The sequence below is a fragment of the Neomonachus schauinslandi genome, chromosome 5 (assembly GCF_002201575.2).
Source record: "Neomonachus schauinslandi chromosome 5, ASM220157v2, whole genome shotgun sequence".
Lineage (NCBI taxonomy): Eukaryota > Metazoa > Chordata > Mammalia > Carnivora > Phocidae > Neomonachus > Neomonachus schauinslandi.
The window spans coordinates 69766495-69782722 of NC_058407.1; the positions used below are offsets into that span (position 1 = coordinate 69766495).

Below are 16228 nucleotides of genomic sequence, written 5' to 3' on the forward strand. Positions count from 1 at the left end.
TAATTTGCAAGTAGTCAAAATTCCAAAGCTGTAAAGAAACAGGCAAAGTAATTCTTAATACTACCATGACATCTGTATAGTGATTTTCAATATACAAGGGGCTTTCACATAGAGTGCTTTGTTGGTTCTGTGGGAGAGCATGTAATTAACCCCATTTAACAAATGAGGAAAAGGGCTCTGAAGTTAAAACACTAAGTGGAAACATCCAGTGTTTACTATGCCATACCACTTACAAATGTCATTTAAAGTAAATACTCAGACATGTCAACTTACAGCAGGAGAACTGAATAGCAAGGGACAATAATTTGGAACCACTAGAGAAAATCCTTACCTAGCAGTTGCTGACAGTGGACAAGGAGGAAAGGTGAGAGAATGAAGCCTGTGCTCGAGCTTATGTCACAGGGAACAACTATATCGGAAATGCTTTATAATTGGGTACATTTTAAGTGATGACATCCCCAGGGATAAGGTCCAAGATGGCCTCATCTCTTCTGGTACTTAAAACATATTAAATATGGTTCTTACCAGGCTTGGTATCTGTATTGTCCAAATCTTCTATTTTATGTAAAAATAATATAACAGGGTCAATAATCTTCATATTTACAGGTTTATATTAGGTATAAAATAACTAACTTACTTTTCAATGTAAAGACTGAGATGCTTGGTTTTAACATTTCAAGCATGATACAAATTACCTTATAACTTTCAGATGAAACTTCCTTAAAACGAAAACTTTACACTTGTTCTTCAGCAGTAAGTTTCTGGAATAAGACCAGATTTTGACAAACTATAACTTTCAAAAACCTTGAAATATGGACAAAATAAAGGATTTATCTTTAATGTGTTTTGAGAATAAGAAATTTTTCAGGGGTAAATCTTATACGAGTATATTTTACTAAATCTATATATGTAAAGTCTGAACAAGTGGTTGGTAATAATGGATTGTTAGATACAGTAGGGTAGACTTGATGTCTAGACAAGATAGTGGTGAGAGCTGCACTTTTAAGAAGTTTGTTACTTGGTCTGATAAAAAGGGAAACAAAGAATGTTTCTATTATGTAAGGTTAGTGTGAAATGTTTAGATCATGCATATACAATAGAGCTGCCGCTGCTTTGAAAACAATTTCATTCTAATCCATTATGTGTTAAAAGCTGATTTTTTTCCATGTCCCTAACTCTAGTTAACATTTCAGGAAGATGGTACATTTGATTAATCTTCTACCCGTTTTAATTTAAAAGTAAAACAAAAATATCCTATTATATATTGAGAGAGAAGGAGCAACAACTAGTGAGAGTGTTGGGAATCATCAGGCTATATCGACAGGGACTGAAACTAGACACTGTAAAAAAGAGAAGAGCCACAGATTGAGCACTGATTAAATGTGACATTCACTGAAGAAAATATTTTCTTCACAACTCATTAGCTCAAAAACACTAATTACCGATTGATGCATAGCAACAGTGTATCTGAGCAACAGTATATCTGAGTTAAAAAAAAAAGTTTTACTGTAAGAACCTCTGTCCTTATTAAGAGGTAAAAAAAAAAAAAACCAAAATAAAACACCTAAAAATTCTATACCTGAATCTGAAATTAGCTACATACAACAGTGTGTGCAGAAGCAGCAATATTTAGCTTTCAGTTTTATTTTTTTATTTTATTTTTTTTTTAAAGATTTTATTTATTTACTTGAGAGAGAGAGAATGAGAGACAGAGAGCATGAGAGGGAAGAGGGCAGAGGGAGAAGCAGACCCCCTGCTGAGCAGGGAGCCCGATGTGGGACTCGATCCCGGGACTCCAGGATCATGACCTGAGCCGAAGGCAGTCGCTTAATCAACTGAGCCACCCAGGCGCCCTAGCTTTCAGTTTTAAATGATGGAGATTAAGAAGGGATCTAAGATTACTCAGTCTAACTTCTTTATTTTGAGGAAAAAGTTTGGAAAGGTAGTGAGTAGCCCATATGGTCACAAGAAAATGGTTAACATGTAGAATTCAAATTAAAATAAAAATTATATATTAAGTAGATTGATCTAGATTTACAGTAAAACCTTATTAACCTATAAGTTTAACAACCTAGACAGGCAACAAAATGATTTCTGAAGTTGATTTTTTTTTTTTTTTTAAACTAACTGGAGGGGCGCCTGGGTGGCTCAATCGTTGAGCATCTGTCTTCAGCTCAGGTCATGATCCCGGGGTCCTGGGGAAGCCTGTTTCTCCCTCTCCCACTCTCCCTGCTTATGTTCCTGCTCTCGCTGTCTCTCTCGGTCAGATAAATAAAATCTTAAAAAAACCCCACAAAACTAAATGGAGTAAGGAAAGGATTCCCATCTATAATTTAATTATATGAGTAAATATATAAAGATAAATATATAATCTACCCTTCTTTTAACAGAGAGACTTACTTCAAGGTAGAAATATCAGCATTTTCATAAAACGTTAGGACAGTGTTAGGATAGATAGTATTCTGAAATAGTCAAAGAGGTTTTAAAAAATGAATTTGCCTTAATGATACTTTTAAATTTTTTTCCTAGTTATTATTCACCAAGTAAGAGAAAGAAGAAATGGACATTTCCCCCCTACAAATTATAATTTTTTATGATTTAAGAAATACCATGAATAATGCATTTAAAGAATACTTTCAGGCACATCCCTTCAACTGTATTCATTGAGATTCCATAAATTCTATCTACTAATAAAAATTTTTGAGAAAGGTTGACAATGATTGGTACAAGCAAGAAATGAAGATTCTCTCTGTAATGTCATATATTTCAGTTATTCTTAAACTTGGCTTGCCATGAGAATCACAAGAGGTGTTTTAAAACATACACATTTCAGAATACATGGACTCAGGAATTTGATCACCAGGCACTCTGGTGATCTCTTACGGCATCACTGAATCCGACACAGCACTTCACAAGACACAAACACAGGCATCTGATAACCACAACTAAACCAACTCCCCTCCAAAACTGCTCATCTTAAATGTAATACTTGTATATTTTAAAAATACATACACACTTTTTTTTAAAATAAAGGTGGAGAAATCAGAGGAATTCTATTTTAAAACATGGCTTCACCCATCTATGAAAAACCTACAGCGAATATCATTCTCAATGGGGAAAAACTGAGAGCTTTCCCCCTAAAGTCAGGAACGCGGCAGGGATGTCCATTATCACCACTGCTATTCAACATAGTATTAGAAGTCCTAGGGCGCCTGGGTGGCTCAGTTGGTTAAGAGACTGCCTTCGGCTCAGGTCATGATCCTGGAGTCCCGGGATCGAGTCCCGCATCGGGCTCCCTGCTTGGCAGGGAGTCTGTTTCTCCCTCTGACCACCTCCCCCCCTCTCATGCTCTCTATCTCACTGTCTCTCAAATGAATAAATAAAATCTTTAAAAAAAAAAAAAAAGAAAAAGAAGTCCTAGCCACAGCAATCAGACAACAAAAAGAAATCAAAGGCATCCAAACTGGCAAAGAAGAAGTCAAACTCTCACTCTTTGCAGATGATATGATACTTTATGTGGAAAACCCAAAAGACTCCACCCCAAAACTGCTAGAACTCATACAGGAATTCAGTAAAGTGGCAGGATATAAAATCAATGCACAGAAATCAGTGGCATTACTATACACCAACAACAAAACAGAAGAAAGAGAAATTAAGGAGTTGATCCCATTTACAATTGCACCCAAAACCTTAAGATACCTAGGAATAAATCTAATCAAAGAGGCAAAGGATCTGTACTCAGAAAACTATAAAATACTCATGAAAGAAATGGAGGAAGACACAAAGAAATGGAAAATCGTTCCATGCTCATGGATTGGAAGAACAAATATTGTGAAGATGTCAATGCTACCTAGAGCAATCTACACATTCAATGCAATCCCCATCAAAATACCATCCACTTTTTTCACAGAAATGGAACAAATAATCCTAAAATTTGTATGGAACCAGAAAAGACCCCGAATAGCCAGAGGAATGTTGAAAAAGAAAAGCAGGGCGCCTGGGTGGCTCAGTTGGTTAAGCGACTGCCTTCGGCTCAGGTCATGATCCGGGAGTCCCGGGATCGAGTCCCACGTCGGGCTCCCTGCTCAGTGGGGAGTCAGCTTCTCCCTCTGACTCTCTTCCCTCTCATACTCTCTCTCATTCTCTCTCTCAAATAAATAAATAAAATCTTAAAAAAAAAAAGAAAAGAAAAGCAAAGCTGGTGGCGTCACAATTCTGGACTTCCAGCTCTATTACAAAGCTGTCATACTGTCAAGACAGTATGGTTCTGGCACAAAAACAGACACACAGATTAATGGACAAATAGAGAGCCCAGAAATGGACCCTCAACTCTATGGTCAACTCATCTTTGACAAAGCAGGAAAGAATGTCCAATGGAAAAAAGACAGTCTCTTCAACAAATGGTGTTGGGAAAACTGGACAGTCACATGCAGAAAAATGAAACTGGACCATTTCCTTACACCACACACAAAAAAGACTCAAAATGGACAAAAGACCTAAATGTGAGACAGGAGTCCATCAAAATCCTAAAGGAGAACACAGGCAGCAACCTCTTCGACCTCAGCCACAGCAACTTCTTCCTAGAAACATCGCCAAAGGCAAGGGAAACAAGGGCAAAAATGAACTACTGGGACTTCATCAAGATAAAAAGCTTTTGCAAAGCAAAGGAAACAGTCAACAAAACCAAAAGACAACCGACAGAATGGGAGAAGATATTTGCAAATGACATATCAGATAAAGGGCTAGTATCCAAAATCTATAAAGAACTTATCAAACTCAACACCCAAAGAACAAAGAATCCAATCAAGAAATGGGCAGAAGACATGAACAGACATTTTTCTTTTTTTTTTTTAAAGATTTTATTTATTTATTTGAGAGAGAGAGAGACAGAGAGCATGAGAGGGAGGAGGATCAGAGGGAGAAGCAGACTCCCTGCCGAGCAGGGAGCCCGATGCGGGACTCAATCCCGGGACTCCAGGATCATGACCTGAGCCGAAGGCAGTCTCTTAACCAACTGAGCCACCCAGGCACCCCGAACAGACATTTTTCCAAAGAAGACATCCAAATGGCCAACAGACACATGAAAAAGTGCTCAACATCGCTCGGCATCAGGGAAATCCAAATCAAAACCTCAATGAGATACCACCTCACACCAGTCAGAATGGCTAAAATTAACAAGTTAGGAAATGACAGATGTTGGCGGGGATGTGGAGAAAGGGGAACCCTCCTACACTATTGGTGGGAATGCAAGCTGGTGCAGCCACTCTGGAAAACAGTATGAAGGTTCCTCAAAAAGTTGAAAATAGAGCTACCATATGATCCAGCAATTGCACTACTGGGTATTTACCCAAAGATACAAATGTAGGGATCCGAAGGGGTACGTGCACCCCGATGTTTATAGCAGCAATGTCCACAATAGCCAAACTGTGGAAAGAGCCAAGATGTCCATCGACAGATGAATGGATAAAGAAGATGTGGTATATATATACAATGGAATATTATGCAGCCATCAAAAGGAATGAGATCTTGCCATTTGCAATGACGTGGATGGAACTGGAGGGTATTATGCTGAGCGAAATTAGTCAAACAGAGAAAGACATGTATCATATGACCTCACTGATATGAGGAATTCTTAATCTCAGGAAACAAACTGAGGGTTGCTGGAGTGGGGGGTGGGGTGAAGGAATGGGGTGACTGGGTGACACTGGGGAGGGTTATGTGCTCTGGTAAGCGCTGTGAATTGTGCAGGACTGTTGAATCTCAGATCTGTACCTCTGAAACAAATAATGCAATATATGTTAAGAAAAAAAAAAAAGAAGATAGCAGGAGGGGATGAATGAAGGGGGGTAATTGGAGGGGGAGATGAACCATGAGAGACGATAGAGTCTGAAAAACAAACTGAGGGTTCTAGAAGGGAGGGGGGTGGGAGGATGGGTTAGCTTGGTGATGGGTATTAAAGAGGGCACGTTCTGCATGGAGCACTGGGTGTTATGCACAAACAATGAATCATGGAACACTACATCTAAAACTAATGATGGAATGTATGGTGATTAACATAACAATTTAAAAAAAAGATTTAAAAGAAAAAAAACATGGCTTCGCAAGTTATTATAAATATCTACTAACAGGGGACTAATATACACTGATATAAAATGGATACATTGAACAGGGTACATGGTAAACCACCACTTGTATTTAAAGAAAAAATATGGAGACACACGTACCAACTCTTATCTCTACTCATCAGAATCAATCATGATCCTGATGTATGTGTGTATATACATACAAAGTATGTACACACACATAAATAATATATATAAACTGCGTATACACATACATATGTATGTTACATAGTCTATATGCTGGGGAAAGAAACTGGGCAGCTAAGAATTACGAAGGAAACTTGTTTTTCACTGCATAATCTTTTGTGTCCTTCGAAATTTATGCTTATATATGTTACTACTTAAGATACAGCCTTAACGGATTGGCTGGAGGGTATTCAACATAAACCAAATCAAATCACATGATTTTGAGACATGATCATGTACTGTCAGTATAATCAACTGTTCTGAAAAAGACTCATAAATATTTGTTGCACGTGATATTTACAGTGTTAGAACTGTCAAAACTCATCCAACTAAATATTTAAGATCTATGCATTTTATTGCACATTAATTATACATCAATTAAAAATACATAAGATAAAACTTCTTTAGTTTACATAAGGTGGTAACAGTTCTCAAGCTTTTAGCGTATTAGAAATAGAAAATAAAATATTAGCATATTTTAGCATATTAGAAAACTCTAGAAGAACTTAAGAAAAAACAATTACCTCCTTCTAATTCCTTACTCCAAATATGGTCCACAGAACAGGACAATCAGCATCACCAAGGAGCATGTTAGAAATTCTGATCTCAAGCCCCATCCCAGATCTACAGAGTCAGAAAGTGTACTTTAACAAGATCCCCAAATGATTTCTGTGCATATTAAAACTTGAGAAGCTCTGATAACCTATTTACCAGAAGAGTTATGGTAGAAATCCAAGAAGCTCTACTTTTAAAAAGCTCCACAGATATATAACAAAGGTAGAGAGAGAATCACAATATAAGTACTGTGCTTTAAGGGTGAAGAGATGGAAAGTTTTTTCTTCAAGACTATTAGTTTGCATAGCAAAAAATCCTAATAAACAGCAGTTACTCACCATCTTTAGTAGTGTTTCATTACGTAACTGCTTCTCTTCTACCTGTATCTGTAGGTGCATTTTAGCCACCCTGACATTCATAGTTGTACAATCTACTAGGCAGAACATGCATATGCATATTATATATATCTACTCCATCCCAGTTCTACTCAGATTATCTGATTCCATCTGAAGAAAGACGATAGATAGAAAACTCTAATCCAGATCTTGCCAGTGGGGAATTACAAAGAGATTTTAAAATATCATTAGATGCCAGACGTCCAAAAAACAGAGGATCTCATTGACAGGCTATGTTTAAGCACAATTTTAACAAAGTATGAGGTTAAATATGAAAAAGGTTCCAAACAGTTAATGTAAATATTACCTTATCCCCAGAGATGCAACAGAGGGAAGAAGGGTTATGTAATAATAACAGATTTCAATTTGTGTGGTTTGTTCAAAGTGACAGTTTGTTAAAAGATTCCTCACTGATAAAAGAGCAAGTAGTGGGATTCACTTTCAAATCAAATAATTCAGGAATAAAGGTATGTGAGGAGCTGTGAGATATTACAACCAAGGGATTAATGCCAAACACCTGAAATAGATTATGAATCACCTATACTTTTGTAGGCTATCTAGGTATTACTTATAATGACAGGAGAAATTCTGAAATCTCCCTCTCTAAGCTAAGAAGCTAAGAACCTCAAAAAATATTCTGATAAGTGAATGTAAAAGTGGCCCAAATTGGGTAAACCTGGGGAAATGAGGGTAAAAGAAGATATACCACAGGATCTAAAACATGAGGCTAAATGTGCTGTGGCAATAGAATGGATCATCTCCACTAAAGGATATTCAGGTATAAGCGGGATGATTCAAATGATATCTAGCAACACAACAGTCTGAGATGCAACCTGATGTCTTCTGGCTCAAGGATTTTAGACTGTGGTTCTCCGCCATATTTGACTATAACATGGGAAGCTTTTTCAAAAAGCATCTACATTTCCAACCCTATCAAAATTCTTATATGTGCAGTGATGAGATGGCAATAATGTAGCAAAAAACACAAATTTGCCCTCTCACTGAAGTGATTCAGATACAAACTACTTCCATATGTATGCTCTTAAACATCAAATAGCCACTTTGTGGGCACATTGAATTAAACCAAATTTTGGCCTAGAGAGATTAAGTTTATTTTAGATTGCAATACTGCCACAAGTTAATGATTTCCTTAGGATTCAAGGGCTGAAGAATCTAACTTATAGAAACCCTAAAAAAATTATATGTTATATTACAAGATATCTGAACATACTGCACTTGATGTAACGGGAGAGAAAAAGCAGCTTTGGCATTATACCAATATTTACATTTCTATATTATCCTAAGCTTGAATTGTTGGCCTCATTTATGTGGGCTTTTTTGGGTTATTATTCATTTTTTTAAATCATGAACTATTTCAAGCATGTGGAAAAATATAAAGAATAATTACTGGACAGCTGTGTAACTACCATCTGGCTTTCTCAAGCCTTTACATTATTCCTATCTATTTGGCATTTAATCTCTAAAAATAAAATGTGCAAAAGTTGAAAACAGAGAAAATGAGGGGAAAATCCCCTTAAAACTTTTTCATTTTCAAAAGCCACTATAACTTTTAGACACAAATTTATAAAATAAATTTATAAAATTTATAAAATTTATAAAATAATTATATATGATTATTTACTAGCTTTCTGACATCTTGGGAATTTTGTTTTGATTTATATGAAAACCAAAGTGCTCTTTTAAAAAGAGAGTACAGTAACATCATTAAGTACAATAATTTATTTTTAACATTTAAGATTATTTAACATTATTAACTTTTCTCTTTTATAACACTTCCAACAACTGTCTTTACTTCTCTAGTCATATCAGAATACAGTAATGTCCTTTTAGATTTAGTTTTCTTTCTTTAGGTCATCTGTCTTTGCTGTAATAATCTCAATATTCTTTAGTGTCAGATTTTTCATGTGTTTTTGAACAATGGGAAAATGAAAACAGAAATCTGGTCATATTTACAGGTCAAACATGTATGGATGTCTATAGAGTACTACAAAAAACTAACTCCATACTAGGTAATTTTAAGTTTATACTGCTAGGCTGAACATCTGACTGGTAGCTCATTTTTCAAGATCAAATAAATCAACTCTAAATAATAACAAGAGCAGATACAAATATTTTTTTTTAAAGATTTATTTATTTATTTGAGAGAGCGAGAATGAGAGAGAGAGAGTACATGAGAGGGGGGAGGGTCAGAGGGAGAAGCAGACTCCCCGCCGAGCAGGGAGCCCGATGCGGGACTTGATCCCGGGACTCCAGGATCATGACCTGAGCCGAAGGCAGTTGCTTAACCAACTGAGCCACCCAGGCGCCCCAGCAGATACAAATATTAATAAATGACAACAAAATTCCCCTACCCTGCTATTTCAGTCAAATTTTTCTACCAGTTATATTCTTAAGAGAGCCTCTCCTTTAAAGAACTGTTTAGGTGGAAAAGAAAAATAATATTAAATCATTCATTCAGTAAACTCTTACCAAGCACTTACTATGAAGTGCTGGGCTTAGGCACTGTGTTAGGTCGTCAGGTTAAAATGCAGTCTCTGACTGAAAGTGACTCAGGGGCTATTCAGAGGTTACTTCTAGGTTTATGACTCCACCCACCATCTATAGAAAATATTTCCTTTGAGTCTCCTACATGCCAATCACTATATTAGGTAATGGAGATAAACTAATAAACAAAACATAGTCACTGCTCTCATGAAGCTTCCATTACGATGAGGGGAGACAAACAAGCAAATAAAAAGCATGTGTCAAGTGGTTCAAAAAAAAAAAAAACCACAAGCGCTACTAAGAAAAATAAGAGTAAAAGGACAAAAGGGCAGTAATTCTACATAGTGTAATGATATTCATATCCATGTTGAAAATACATCTAAGGAGCAAACCTTTTATTTATGTTCTCAATTAACTGATATCTTTTATGGCACCAATCACCTTCATATCACCAAATTAAACAGGATTTTCTCACTCTTCATTTTTCTTCTATTCTTCCAGGCATCTGACACTGCTCACCACCTCCAGTTTGAAACTCTAGTGGCTTACATAACAAATCTCCTATCCAGATTCTTATCTGGACTCTTATCTGGGGTGGCATCAATATGAACTGTACAATGACAACAAGGATTTAATTAAGATGATCACCTATCCAACCATGGCAAATAGGTTTTAACTGATGTGAAAATGGAAAGCACCCTGAGAAAAGATTTAACTTTATTCTTATTTTCCAATAGGTTTTAGAAGACTATATAACAATATGACCTTTACTCAAAGCACTGGTGAGTAACAACATCAAAAACACCTGTATACACTTAGTAACGTATAGAATTGTTGAATCACTATAATGTATACCTAAAACTAACATAACACTGTATGTTAATCATACTGGGGAAAAAAACACACTTGTACTGCATGTTACATGTTATACAACCCTGTCAAATTTTATTTACTTCATTTAATCCTCTAAAGTGATAATATACAATGAGGCAGGTAGTATTTACATGTTAAAACATTTTAAATTTTGCTAAGCATAATGATCACATGTGGGGATTTAAGAGAAAATGGTTTTAAATCTCAATAGGGAAGACAAAGCCTCTAAGCTTAATCCATTCAAAAATTATATTTCAGGGGCGCCTAGGTGGCTCAGTCGTTAAGCTCCTGCCTTCGGCTCAGGTCATGATCCCAGGGTCCTGGGATCGAGCCCCGCATCGGGCTCCCTGCTCGGCGGGAAGCCTGCTTCTCCCTCTCCCACTCCCTCCCCCTCTGCTTGTGTTTCCTCTTTCACTGTGTCTCTGTCAAATAAATAAATAAAAATCTTTAAAAAAAAAAAATTGTATTTCATACTATAGCAAAATACAGCTAGAAGGTTCTGACCTATAAATATTCCTTAAGCAATCTATTTAATCTATTAAAAACAAGATCCTAACTTTTCAGAATGACATCATTAAAATTAAACCTATGTACTTATCCTTCTTTACTTTTTCATTATTTGAAAAATGCTTAAAAGTATAATGAAAAACATAACCATCTGTAATCCCAATATTCTAAAATAACATCTACTAATATTTTGGTATATTTAACATTTCTTTCAGCCCATCCCTGTTGATTTTAATAATTTAAAATTGCTTCATAGTATCAAGCATATTGATATTCTCTAAAAAAAGTTTGCTTTTTATTTAAAAAATTAAAAAGTAAACAGGAATAGGGGACCAAACTGATCAATATTATTGTGAAATCAAGTCAAACAATTTTTATAATATTTTACATTCTAATTTCAGAGTAACGAGTGAAAAAAAAAACAAAATGAAATACACGTATTCAATAAATACTTACTCCAACTACCACATGCAAAGTGACAGGAACAAAAGATTATGTACTTAAAGAAGATTAAATTCTCACCTGTTCAATCTCTTTGGTTTTTGATGCTATTGCTTTAGAGCGACTGTTTAGTTGACTGTCTTCAAATAATTCTATGCCATCTGTTGCATTTGACTCAGGTTCCTCTGGCTGCTCAATAAACAATGGTGCTGTGGATCCTGCCTTTAAGAAAAATCAGAAATCTTTAATTACATATAGCACTTAAGATGACAGTGTATAGGCACTAATTGGCACAATATATCAAGAGAAAGTGTTAAATTCAACCAGTTTTAAGAAAACACTTACAATTTCGCCAGGCATAATGAGCGTATGTGAGGAGGACCAAAGAGGAAATGACTGCTACTTTTTAAATTTTAGGTAAGACGAAGCGTCTAAGCTTATACCATTCCAAAATTATATTTCACACTATATTAAGATACAGCTAGAAGGCTTTGTCCAATAACTATTCCTTAAGCAATCTATTTAAGAAACACTGAAGAGAAAAAGCCTAATTGGAAGTGAGAGGTATGGGCACACATAAGCATATTAAAAAAAGAACATGGAAAAGGGCTCTATTTTCAGAAGTTAAAAATACCTTGCTCCTGTAGCATAAAAATTTATTGAAATCACTGAAAAGAAAAATCCCCAAAGCAATAATAATCACTTCTATTTCACAGCAACCATTCATTAAATACATAATCCACAAAAAGCTCACAGCTGACTACTGTACTTTCCAAAAACACTTTTGTGGAAGAGATAAAACTAAAAAAAAAAATGAGGGAAAACAATTATTTAACTATACTCATTTGTTTATTCAAAAATTTACTGTGGGGACGCCTGGGTGGCTCAGTTGGTTATGCATCTAACTTCGGATCAGGTCATGATCTCAGGGTCCTGGGATGGGGCCCTGTGTCAGGCTCTCTGCTCAGTGGGGAGTCTGCTTCTCCCTCTCCCACTCCCCCTGCTTGTGTTCCCTCTCTTGCTGTGTCTCTCTCAAATAAATAAATAAATAAATAAAATGGTTTTAAAAAATTCACTGTGTGACATTTATAGCAGCATTATCTAATGATAGCCAAATTTTGGAAACAGCCCAAGTGCCCATCGACTAACTAATAGATAAGGAAGATGTGGTGTGTACATGCACACACACACACAGGAATATTACTCAGCCATCAAAAAGAATGAAGTATTCCCATATGCAACGACATGGATGGAGCTAGAGTGTATTATGCTAAGTGAAATAAGTCAGTCAGAGAAAGACAAATGCCATATGATTTCACTCATATGTAGAGTTTAAGAAACAAAACAAATGAGCAAAGGGGAAAAAAAAGAGAAACCAAGAAGACAACTCTTAACTATAGAGAACAAACTGATGGTTACCAGAGGGGAGGTGAGTGGAGTAATGGGTTAAACAAGTAAGGGAGATTAAGGAGGGCATTTGTTGTGGTGAGGACTAGGTGTTGTATTGAAGTACTGAATTACTATATTGTACACCTGAAACTAATATTACATTGTAGGTTAATTAGCTGGAATTTGAATAAAAACTAAAAAAAATTTACTGTGTAACAGAGAGAGGAAGATGGCATCATAGTAGGAGGACCCTAGGCTTATCTCAACCCACAAATTCAACTAGGTAACTATCATCCTAAATACTCCAAAAATCAACATGAAGATTAGCAGAACAAACTCCACAATTAAAGGTAGAGAAAAGGCCATCCTGAACAAAGTAGGAAGGGCAGAGACATGGCTTGGGAGAGAAAAAATGGATGGTGACTGCTGCGGGAGTGGAGAAGGGTGAGAGACAGACTAACACCCAAGGGAGTGCCAGGAGAAAATGAATCCTGCAGAGCAATTGGCTTGGAAAGTGAGAGGGGATGAATTCCACTGAGTTCTTACAACTAGTGGGGCCTAAAACCTGGAATTCTAAAGGTCAGTGGGCTTAGCTCAGGGAAAGCCTGGAGGCATTGGGGCTGCTCTTGAAGAGAAGGCAGGGCAAACAGCCCTCATACATACAGAGTAAAAACAGTGATCTGAAGAGTACCTGGGGCACACAATGGGGAGGTTATTCCCACATCTTGGGAGTGTGTCCCAGAGAGGCAGTGTTCACAGAGAGAACCCTCCAGGAACAAAGGAACATGCAGCCACCATTTCCTTCTCCAGCCCCTCAACATAAAGCACAGAGCCAGCCACCTGTGGGAACCAGTGCAGTGTCAACAATCCCTATTTAACTTGCTTACACCAAGGCCCAATCCCCCCTACCCCCCAACACACACACACTCTGGTGGAACTGCCCTTTTTAGTCACCCTTGCCTCAGTTCCAGCATGTCACCCTTGCCATTAAACTGGCCTAAACCTTTGCCCACATCCTGTCTCCCGACCCACGAGTTTTGCAGAGCTCATTTCTGGCTGCAGTGGTGACAGGTCTCATTTCACAAGCACACCAGAGCACATCAGGTTAAAACACACCACATTCAGGCCAGGAACTAAACATTGCCCACAAGAGGCAAAGAGAGCCTCTGCAGAGGACTGGCCTGAAGAATAAAGAGGCCAGGAAAAAACAGCGTAGCACACACAGCACACACTGGAGAGGCTCCTGGAAGCGACAGGCCCTGGGGAACAGGGGACACAACACAGCAGGGCACTGTAAGACCTCTTCTTCATAAGGCCATTACCGTCAAGAACAGAAGACACAAGTGACTTTCCTAACACACAGCAACAGACACAGAGACTTAGACAAAATGAGAAGACAGAGAAATGTGTCCCAAATATAAAAGAACAGGACAAGGTCATGGCCAGAGATCGAAGCAAAACAGGTAAGTAACATGCCCAATGGACTATTTAAAGCAATGATCTTAAGGATACTCACTGGACTTGAGAAGAGAATGGAAGACATCAGTAAGACCCTTAACACAGAGATTAAAAAAAGAAACAATCAGAGATGAAGAGTGCAATAAGTGAGATATGACTGATGCAATGAATAGCAGGCTGGAAGAAGCAGAGGAATGAATTAATGACATAGAAGACAGAGTAATGGAAAGTAAGCAAGAAGAACAAAAGAGGGAAAAAAGAACTATGCAAAGCAAGAACAGCCTTAGGGAAATCAGTGACTCCATCAAACATAAAAACATTCACATTATAGGAGTCCGAAAAGAAGGAGAGAGAGAAAATGGGGCAAAAAAATTATTTGAAGAGGTAATAGCTGGAAACTTCCCTAATGTGTAGAAGGAAACAGGTATTTAGATCCAGGAGGCACAAACCCCAACAAAATCAACAAGAGCAGATCCACACCAAGACACGTTATAAAAAAATGGCAAAATGTACCAATAAAGAAAAAATTTAAAAGCAGCAGGACAAAAGAAGACAGTTACATACAAGGGAAACCCTATAAGGCTATGGGGGTTTTTTTCAGCAAAAACTTTCCAAGCTAGGAGGGAGTGGCATGATATATATATATAAAGTGCTGAATGGGACAAATCCAGAGCCAAGAATACTCTATCCAGCAAGACTATCATTCAGAAGAGGAGAGATAAAGAGTTTCCTGGACAGGGCTGCCTGGGTGGCTCAGTCGTCAAGCGTCTGCCTTCGGCTCAGGTCATGATCCCAGAGTCCTGGGATCAAGTTCTGCATCGGGTTCCTTGCTCAGTGATGAGCCTGCTTCTCTCTCTCCCTCTGCTGCTCCCCCTGTTTGTGCTCTCTCTCTCTGACAAATAAATAAATAAAAATCTTTAAAAAAAAAAAAAAAAGTTTCCTGGACAAATGAAAACTAAAGGAGTTCATGACCACCAAGCCAGCCCTGAATAAAATATTAAAGGGGACTCTTTGAGTGGGAAGGAAGACCAAAAGTGACAGTATGAAGGAAGGAAACACAAATGTAGTAAAAATGAGTATTTTGTAGAATATCAATCAAGAAACTCACAAAATAAAAGGATGTAAAATATGATAACATATACCTAAAACATGAGGAGGAGTAAAGAATGGGTTCAAACTTAAACAACCGTTGGCTTAATATAGACTGCTATATGCAGAAGATGTTATATTCAAACCTAATGATACCAACAAAAAGTACTAATAAATATGCAAAGAATAAAGAGAAAAAAATTCACATATATCACTAAAGAAAACCAGCAAAACCATGAGAAAGAAAAGATCAGAGAAAATCTTCAGAAACAACCACAAAACAGGTAGTAAAATGGCATTAAATACATATCTATCGATAATTACTTTGAATGTAAATGCAGTGTAAATCAACAGACACAGGGTAACAGAATGGATAAGAAAACAAGATTTATCTATATGCTGCTTACAAGAGACTTACTTTAGACCTAAATACACTTGTAGATCGAAAGGAAGGGAATAGAGAAACATTTATCACGCAAATGGATGCCAAAAGAAAGCCAGATTATATCAATATAATCAATATTTATATCACCCAAATAGACTTTAAAACAAAGACTGTAACAAGAGACTAAAAATGATACTCTACAATTATAAAGGGGACAATCCAACAAGAAGATATAACAGTTGTAAATATTTATGCACATGGGAGTACCCAAAAACATAAAACAGTTAATTACAAACATAAAGGACCTAATTGGTAATAACACC

The 16228-nt window shown here is 36.9% G+C and overlaps 1 protein-coding gene across 6 annotated transcripts in view; it reads right to left on the reverse strand.

Moving 5' to 3' along the window:
* The window catches only part of PPHLN1 (periphilin 1), a 146045-nt gene that overhangs the window by 32777 nt on the left and 97040 nt on the right, over positions 1-16228 (reverse strand). For 4 of the 6 annotated variants that reach the window (XM_021704779.2, XM_021704778.2, XM_044914880.1 and 1 more), the window contains one exon: positions 11666-11806. In XM_021704779.2, the coding sequence (XP_021560454.1) occupies positions 11666-11806 (141 nt within the window). Of the gene's footprint in view, positions 1-11653; positions 11807-16228 lie in introns of those variants that run through there. The other 2 variants (XM_021704780.1, XM_044914881.1) reach the window with 1 other exon arrangement.